The 8,973-nt window shown below is 35.5% G+C and overlaps 3 protein-coding genes across 3 annotated transcripts; all 3 read right to left on the bottom strand.

The window, feature by feature from the left end:
- Positions 1 to 33: 33 nt before the first annotated feature.
- On the bottom strand, positions 34 to 3,176 carry LOC145209570 (phytanoyl-CoA dioxygenase domain-containing protein 1-like). Its single transcript, XM_080079884.1, has 6 exons — positions 2,898 to 3,176; positions 2,144 to 2,269; positions 1,493 to 1,645; positions 802 to 1,020; positions 367 to 543; positions 34 to 264 (listed from the first exon to the last, which is right to left on the bottom strand). The coding sequence occupies exons 1-6, from the start codon at positions 2,982 to 2,984 to the stop codon at positions 226 to 228; spliced, it is 801 nt and encodes a 266-aa protein (XP_079936010.1). The 5' UTR covers positions 2,985 to 3,176; the 3' UTR covers positions 34 to 225.
- Positions 3,177 to 3,181: 5 nt separating this feature from the next.
- LOC145223698 (uncharacterized) lies at positions 3,182 to 6,479 on the bottom strand. Its single transcript, XM_080090122.1, has 10 exons — positions 6,462 to 6,479; positions 6,269 to 6,335; positions 5,982 to 6,075; positions 5,376 to 5,419; positions 5,249 to 5,318; positions 5,148 to 5,181; positions 4,977 to 5,069; positions 4,636 to 4,907; positions 4,342 to 4,399; positions 3,182 to 3,513 (listed from the first exon to the last, which is right to left on the bottom strand). Exons 1-10 carry the CDS (start codon positions 6,477 to 6,479, stop codon positions 3,466 to 3,468), a joined length of 798 nt encoding a protein of 265 aa, XP_079946248.1. The 3' UTR covers positions 3,182 to 3,465.
- Positions 6,257 to 8,878, bottom strand: LOC145209569 (uncharacterized). Its single transcript, XM_080079882.1, has 4 exons — positions 8,720 to 8,878; positions 8,089 to 8,185; positions 7,630 to 7,732; positions 6,257 to 6,753 (listed from the first exon to the last, which is right to left on the bottom strand). The coding sequence occupies exons 1-4, from the start codon at positions 8,818 to 8,820 to the stop codon at positions 6,569 to 6,571; spliced, it is 486 nt and encodes a 161-aa protein (XP_079936008.1). The 5' UTR covers positions 8,821 to 8,878; the 3' UTR covers positions 6,257 to 6,568.
- Between the last annotated feature and the right edge of the window lie 95 nt (positions 8,879 to 8,973).

Below are 8,973 nucleotides of genomic sequence, written 5' to 3'. Positions count from 1 at the left end.
ATGTTTCATTATTCATTGAAGCAATAACAACAAAAAAGAACAAACGTACGAATAATAAACAATACGTTATTTTGCAACAAAAACGCAACTTTGCATTTTACGATTCAACAATTAAGAACCAAAATAAAATTTACCAAATTTCACGATAACTCATTGGACATTCACACAAAGGGAAGTACCGGATTATGGAATCATTTGTAAATAAGAAAATCTAAATAATTTCATTTATTTTTCTGGTGTTTGGATGTTGATGTTGTTTAGACCCTGAAAAGCAGTGTAAAAAGTACATTATGTACAGGTGTTTACACTAGCAACCCATAAACTTGATAAAGTCCAGCCATTTTGAATTAAACGTGGTTTGCTTACCGCTTTGGCGTGATCAAATCCTTGGGCCCGTTCGAACTCGATCATTTTAAGAGGTCGAAAGTTGACAATAAAAGCCCTTCGCTGGCGGTCAGTTATATTTCCTCCGGTGTAATGAACTGTTCTGCCGTGATGTAGAGTACAAGAGCCTTTCCTAATTGGAGCTGCTACCAGTTCGCTCTACAAGTAACGGTTGACTGTTTTTATTTACGTTTGCAAAGGGTTAGTGGCAGTGATGGGATTCAAATTTTTTATCAGTCGGTTCTATCAAAAAAGCCATATTTTCAGCCGATTCTGTCACAAAAATTCCATTGACAGCAACGAGTAATTCTAACCGGATCTCGTAGAATTTTGTGAGACGGTTCTAGAACCGGTGCGAACCGGCTGAATCCCACCACTGGTTAGTGGTTCACATCCCACGTAGTTGTTTCTTGTTACCTCGTCGCCATCGCAACAAATCACGTGATGACCCTCCTTCGCTTTGCGAAACGGTCGAAGCGTTTCACTTTTGTGCGAACCCGGAACGAAGCACATGCAGCCGTTGTCCTCGGTGACGTCATCAAGGGCGACCCACACCGTCACGGCCCGTTTGTCGGGCATGTCAGGCCAATAACTCTGGTCTTGGTGCATTGGTGTCACTGTATCTGTGTGAGGGGCCTAGAGACGACAACCAATAGATGTCATTAGGCCCAGACATTACCAGTAGTTCAGTAGGCAATTTTCTGATACATACATACAGTAAACCTCTGTTAAACCGGATTCGGTTTATCCATTTCATCGCCTAATTTGGACAAAACTTGAGGTACAAATGATTTGTAATGAGGTAAGGCTTTAACTAATCGACATCGGTTAATTCGGACAAAACTTGAGGTACAATTGATTTGTAATGTGGTAAGGCTAATCGACATCATTAGTCAGGAACTTTGCCCAATCCGGACAAATTTGTTGGTCCAAACGGGTCCGGATAAGCTGAGGTTTACTTTATTTGTGTAATAATACTCATTAACTAGCCAGCACACCAACACTACGCTTTAAACATACCAATCGCGTTGTTTAGTCAGATGGTTTTTCAACACCCGCCACAAATATCAATTATCGACACTAAAATTAAAATCATAATTTAATACACCTTTGAAATGAGCATGTCGAAGTCCATATCTACGTCATCAGCAAGAACAACCTTTGCGATCTCGTGTGCCCTCTTGTGGAGTTTTCCATCTTCAAGTTTGTCGAAGTAAGATGACGGCCACATAATCTGACAAATGTTTTCTTTGTCCTTTACCTGTCAAATCGCATTAAACTTCAACTAGTCTATCAAAATCTACCACATTTGTTTCTAAGTGTAGTGTCGTTACTTGGAACAACCAGCTCCTAAATATGTGTCCATCTCTGTACAAATTGATCTTAACACTCAAGACAAGATCATATAAAACAGGTGTGGGCAACCTGCGGCCCTTGATTAAAGGATGTGCGGCCAGCAGAGACGCTTGTATTTCAAATGTACTGGCAAACGAGTCCAACTTTTATATGTTTTTGAGCAGATTAATGTGCCCGATGCTATTTTTTTAAAATTTTGCTTGTAGTTAAGCATATTTGGTAGGCAAAAAAAGTAAAATCACCTTGTATTAGGCTATACACGGGTGCGGCCGGCGATCTAAACATGGCAATTGTATATGGCCCCACAGTATGAAAGGTTGCACACCCCTAAGTTACAAAAGGTTAAAAAAACAACTCCATGGTGTCTCATAACTCTCATTTGCTAACTCAACATAAAACTTGCCTTTTGTTCGGTATGAGATCCAAGGTCATGACGGTGCTTTGACGTATCAAACTTATCGCTAAGAAGTTTATCGTAAATCGACTGGTAAAATTGAACCTCTTCGGGGGAAAGGAGATCTTCAACAACCTGATGGAACATAAAACTCGCTTAACGGGTCCGTGGCGCATTAGGCTACGTGGTTAGGAAATAGCACCGATAAATTTTCTGCAAAATGTTATATTTACGTTGCACAATAAAGTTATATGTAGCCGCAAGCTTTATATCGCGAAAAATCCACTTAAATCAGACAAGCGCATCGGAACTAAACGATCGCCACGCTTGAAATAACATTTCTAACTTGCGAACGTCTGCATTAAAAGCTCATTTTACCGGTATTTTTGGGAGGCAGTTATGACAATAAAATGAATGCCGGAATGTTCTTCGTTTGACAAATTACTACCGACAATTTAGAGCAATTTGGCATTCAAAAAGAAAGTAATCTAATATCATAAAATTTTGGAATCGTTATCAAAAAGCAAAAGGTGCAGGGTTTAGCAGAGCAGCTGCGCGTGCAATGGAGCAAAACTGGTGAAGATTAGTTACGATGTCATGTAATCTTGCAGGCGTCACATAGAATTTAGGTCAATCGCTAAATTGACCTGTCAACCAGTTCGCGCAATTATTTTGACGACAAAAGCTTTCCAATCTGGAACAAGCCAACAGGACAATATAAGCAATAGGTCGAACCATATTAAGTGCATTTAACTAATCTCACCAAATATCCATCTTCAATAAACTTGGATTTCCATAACGACGATGATTTTTGGGTCTTTAACCATTCCTTTGCATCGGAAACATCCATTTAGGCAGTCAGTATTAAGTACAAACTAACATTACACAATTCTGTGTACATGTAGAACTGCACGGTACACTGTGGATATTGCTGCTAGACTTGTTTGCCGCGAGCAAATATTTCCGTTTCTCGTTGCAAGTCTCTGTTTAGCTACAGCCCAAGTTGAACTCCATGATCCTAAACTTAACGTTCACAGACTGTCCTGATGTTTTTGGTTTTCACTTTTTTTATTAAAGAAATGCGAAAAAAATGAAACTTTTTGATGAAAACGAAAGAATGTTTTTTTAAACAAACAAGCAGAATCAGAAATGTTAGCTCGGTAAAAAAGACATTCATATGCAATTTTATACATTTACAAGTACTACAAGTCCCTGTGGTCTTTAAGACTTATCTGCTCAATATATCGTTTCTCAGTACCCGGTTCAAAACTTTTAGCAACATGGGAAATTCCCGATGCGATTCAATGCAATTTCAAGTCGATTTATTGAAGTTAAAATCGGCTCAAAAAGTGGGAAGGCTGTCTAACCGAATCCAAATCCTGTAACAAAGATGATTATATGAGCTCGTTTTGACAGCACGTCTTGTAAATTTGATGTAAATAATTAAAACTTAAACGGAATTACAAAACTTGCAAACTTTAGGAGTAAAATAAAATTTAATGTTTACTTAGTGGCAATCAGAGAGCTGGGTGTGGTATCATATTTAAATCAAACCCATATCCGTGAAAACAAGTCTCATCACGCTGCCGACGAAAAGCTTGAAAATTTAGTGTTTACAACTTGACCAGAAACTTTACGTTTGTGGTGCGCAAGCGCTAAGCGTCTTCTCGCAAACAATATTATAGGTATTTCAGCTTTAGCTACAAATCGCAGCAAAATAGCCATCACACCAAGAGCGAATCAAAATAAAGCAAGGAGCAACTGGTTTTTCTTTGCAAACACGTGGGTTGCGGGTTTAAATCTTGTCTCTAATATTTTTTAATGTCCAAACACCAAGCTATTGTATGGGTTGCCATTGAAGAGTAATATACATTTAGTTTCAATTGCTTGTTCGTTTTCTTACAATTGTGATATATCAGTTAGATTCACTAAAGCATTACTTGGTATGCATGCTTATGAACAAATGAAAAGTTACTAAAGGTTTTTGACTGGTAATAAAGTCAGAAGGTTCCAGGTTGAAATCCAACCACACTCAAAGGAGTCTTTTTTAACTGTGCATATAAATACCAAAGATTTGGCAAAACAATTTTACCCATTGTAACAAAGTACAATACATGAAACCAATGCAAAAGCATGTTGTCTATATCATAATTAGTACGAGTTTTCACAATTCCAATTGTAAATTTACAGACAAGGTTCTAACTTACCTTGCAAATAACTGTTGAGGAAAGGCAAGCATCGGAAATGCGGTGGGACTGCATTATACTAAATATCAATTTATTTGTTAGTTAACATAAGTCATCTGAAACAAGAATTTGCTTTCCACTTTAACAAAACATCTAATTAAACTAAAAAATCCAAACAAAAACAGGCGATAACCCAACTCTATTCCATATTAAAAAATCTGCTATCTGTGAACACCTAAAGTTAAGCAGAGCCATTTTAATAAACACTACAAGTTAACAGAATGTAGAGACAACTAAAGAAAACATATTATTTACCTTCCACTTGATCCAGTAATAATTTGAGTCATTTCATGATGGGGAGAAGCCCAGACACTGCAAGACTGTGACAGGTCAATAGGAGATTGTTGGTCCTGTGCATCACTGAAGTCCAGGTATAGATCTTCATCACTTCTTCTCGTGCTCAAATCCAGTGGATGATCTATGTCGATCCGGAAGGGAGATGAAAGATCAAGAGGTTCACACTGGAAGATTTCATCTATTTCCTCCTGAATTTGAGGAAGCCATGGCATTGGGGAGACAACTCCTGCCTATGGAAACAATCTTATTGAGTTTTATCTGTTTCACATTACAGGATTCAAATGGAAACTTTAAACTACCTTTGCAAAAACTACATCCTGCAGTGGAGAGTCCTCAATGCTTGTTCGACGATAACCAATAGGTGGGGATTGAATTTCAAAGTGTGGTGGAGACTAAGAAAATGTAAATAGCTATAGGTAAGATAATACTGTGTAATATCTGTTTTGACTAGAAGAAACATTTTTACTTACCTTTAATTTATGTTGAAGTTCATCAGATAACTTCCTAAAATTTAAAAAATACACTAAAAACATAAAAAAATGCACCAAGTACACTTAAGAAAATCACTAACCTGTCTTCAACTAATTTAGCTTTGTCATTTTTATCTTCTTGTTTCTGCAAATTTGAGTCAACTGGTAAATCTAAAAAATAAGGGAATCCTTATTATGGCATACTAAAGACAGAAAATTAATATAAACCTTGCTTCTTTTCTGTGATCAGTTTCTTTTCTTCAGGATTTTTCCTACAAAATAATGATAAAAACATTCCTAATATTTTTGGGATACTTTACATGCTTCAACTTTTTTGTCACATTTTCTATTTGTTTTCTTACTAAACTGCTGTTTCATCACCAAGTGAAATATCCATACTCAAACTCTCCATAGATTATAGACAGGGTTGCCATCGACTTGAAACCAAAAATAAGGACAATCGAAAAATCCAGTTTTCATACGAAACGAACGCTTTTAAAATCTTTGCATTTATACGAACTATGACATATCACATGTCATATTTTTTTAATCTGTTCCAGCAACTGCTTGTACGTAGAAAATACTTCGTACATCTCAGGTCTAGGTTTACTTTTACTTGTAGCAGGGATTTGTCTAGTAATTGTTGAAAATAAGACAAAATAAGGACTCAAGTCAAAAAATAAGGACATTTCTCAGAAATAAGGACAATGAATTTTTTTAAGACATTGGCTTTCAAAATAAGGACAAATCTTAGAAATAATGAAGGTATGGCAACCCTGATTATAGACTTTGTCTTATAAACAACAACCTCCAATTGGCACTATGTATACTTACTTTTTTGCTTTTCTTTGTATTCTCACTTTCAGGGTACCTTCATTCTTGCTCTTATTTGACCTTTTGCCCTTACCTCTCTTTGTTTTGCTAACATCTGATAATTAATATTGGTTTGGTTTCACTGGAATTTTTTAACTATACTTTTTAAACTAACTATACTATAACTTTTTTTACTTCTATTTTTTCTTAGTTAAAAATAATCTGATACCAAAACTAGTTGGCACAAAGTTACAACAGTTTTAAAAAAAAAAAATTATTTATACCAATTTTGCTCCTTATTTTACAACCTTTCTCTTGGTGTTGTAATTCAGCAACCTGTCTTTCAATGTTTGCTATATCTTCAAGCATACAGGGCTGCACAAAAAAGTCAATGTTTTTTAGTAACTAACCACACGATTGGCAACCTTTTTTATCTTTATCATGTCAGGACAGTACAATACAAAGCTAGCTGGATAGACACAAAATAAGCTTTTGCTTTACCTCATTCATAAACTTCATCTTTTCTGCATTAATGTAGGTTTTAATTTTTCTGGTAATTTTAATGCACGTAATTTAACATTTACCAAACATGTATCACTTAGACTAGACTAAAATTCTTCGTAAAGACACCAATTTTTCTTGTTATCAGGAAAAAAAACTGTTTCTAACAAATGCTTTCCTAACAAGATGTATGAAGCAGTAACCTGTTTGAAATATCTTGGATGAAGTGGAGTTATTTTGTGAAGTAATGTCATTGTTGCATTGTTTAGAACACAGCCATCCCATAATAGATCTGCAAAATATTTACAGAAATGAGTTTTGCCAAAGGAGTACACATTTTACTCTTTTACGAAAAAATATTAAAAGCCATTATATACAAAAATATTCAAATTTGATGTAATAAAAAAACTGATTGTGTACAGGAATACATTGCGATTACCATATATATGCGAATTTCTATTTATTCTTAGTGCCACTAAAGCAGGGGTCTCAAACACGCGGCCCGCGGGCTGCATGCGGCCCGCCAAGGGTTTTTGTGCGGCCCGCAAAGTAACTTTTTAGAAGTTGTGTTTTACTCTGGCGGAATACCGTTTTTGACTAGAAAGTTTACATAATACAATCATTTTTCTATTAGTGGTATATGTAACGTTTTCACAAGATAAGCAATTGCGATTGTTGCGTCATATTTCATACATTGTTATGTAATTGTAGGGCATTGTTTCCACATAAAGCACAGTTGACTTTCACTTTGCTACACTGTATATCTGTTTGTTATTTAATACAATATTGTTTTTTAATGTAGCTAATGGCACAAATGAACATTTCTTTTTTTAATCTTGCAATATTTTGTTTGATATCGATATAGTGTGGCCATTGACTTACTTAGAAGTTTATTTTTGGCCCCCAAAGCAGTTTGAGACCCCTGCGCTAAAGCATGTTTTACTGATAGAATCAATAGTTCTTATTCAACTATCTGCGATGTAAATCTACCTTGTTTTTAATCACATATTATCATGTGTTGCAAAACAAATGAGTACACCACAAACCTATATTTAGAAACGTCGATATATACAAGTGGTACCACTTAGTGTGAAAAGCTGTGGTTTGCAATACACAAACACAAAGTAAATTTTCGAAAATTGTTTAATCACAATTTATTTAAACTTACAAGAAATCAAGGTTTCATCTGGTTTTTCAAGCTCCTTCCCAATTTTCCAAATAAGGGATTGCAAATATTCAATGTAAACTTTTGCTTCTGTGAGTATAGTTTGCTGCAATCACACAATTTCACAATAAGAGACAAGTTTTCAAAAAACACAAAACAAGTGAATTCTGACTGGATACACACACATGTTAGTTTCATTTAATTACAATGTACAGTTTCATCCAAGCATATGTAGTTCTAATCATAATTAAAACAGTTACAAATTAACAGTCACAAGTGTGCTTAATCCAAGCAAATTATAACTACTTGAATTCACAGGCTAGGTTTACTGATCATTAAAATATTAGCTATGTAGTCAAAAGTGTATGTTTTCTATATATCTCAGAAAAGAGCTTTTGTGTGCCAAAAGTGTGTATCCTACCTAATTTTGTTATATTTTGTGTTTTTAGGACATTTAAATACCTTCGTTTTGCATCGGAATGTGCGAGAAGTTGACTGTAAATTAGGCAAAATATTTTCCAGACTTGTAAGACTTGACTTCATTGCTCTGTAGGATTCCCTTAAAATAACATTATAATGCAGTTAAAAAGCATAAACAACATGAATAATACTTACATGATACTTTCACAGGAAACAAGTGAAAAGTTTATGATTGGTGTGTCTGCTTGTTTAGTACATTAGTTTTTTTATCTTTACCCAATGCAGACCTTTTGATTGATAAAAACAAATATAGTAGTAGAGTACCACTGGCACTGGTTATGTAAAATAAGACACACTAAAATCGATGACCCAGCTGTTGAGTTGAATTGAGTTTATACATTCCCCAACAGTAGGTTTTAAGTTAAATGAAACTATAATGGACATACATTCATAACTGAAAGGTTCCTGTGGTGGGTTTGAATCCCAACGCAGGGAGCAGGCTACACTCCTTTAGCTTAGCCTATGCCTTATTGGAATGTAAGTTGCTGAGTGATTCCATACAAAGCCTTTAATACGCCTGGCTTACTATGTTTAAAATCAAACTAGCACTATTCAAGACGAGTATTTTTTTTATTTTTTAAACAAAATAAACAACTACAAACGCATTATTTACCTTTGTTTTACTCGATGTGTCTCATTATATGAAAGCCCCCTTCTATCAGCATGTCTCCATTGCGGTGTTTCCATGCTGTGTGAGGAACTGTCCGCTTCCATCGTTGTCCTACAATACTATCAGCAACAGCACACAAAGAAGCGAACAAAAGCACATCAAACAATTTGGGTTTGTCGGCTGCAGCCAGCGTTTCTTGTGGGACTTCCCCATATTTTTCGCGCCAAAAAGAAATCAAACATTTTTCGCATAATCAG

This window comes from Phallusia mammillata, chromosome 1 (genome assembly GCF_965637545.1).
Source record: "Phallusia mammillata chromosome 1, kaPhaMamm4.hap1.1, whole genome shotgun sequence".
NCBI classification, from domain to species: Eukaryota; Metazoa; Chordata; class Ascidiacea; order Phlebobranchia; family Ascidiidae; genus Phallusia; species Phallusia mammillata.
This window is presented reverse-complemented; position numbering and strand designations above follow the sequence as displayed.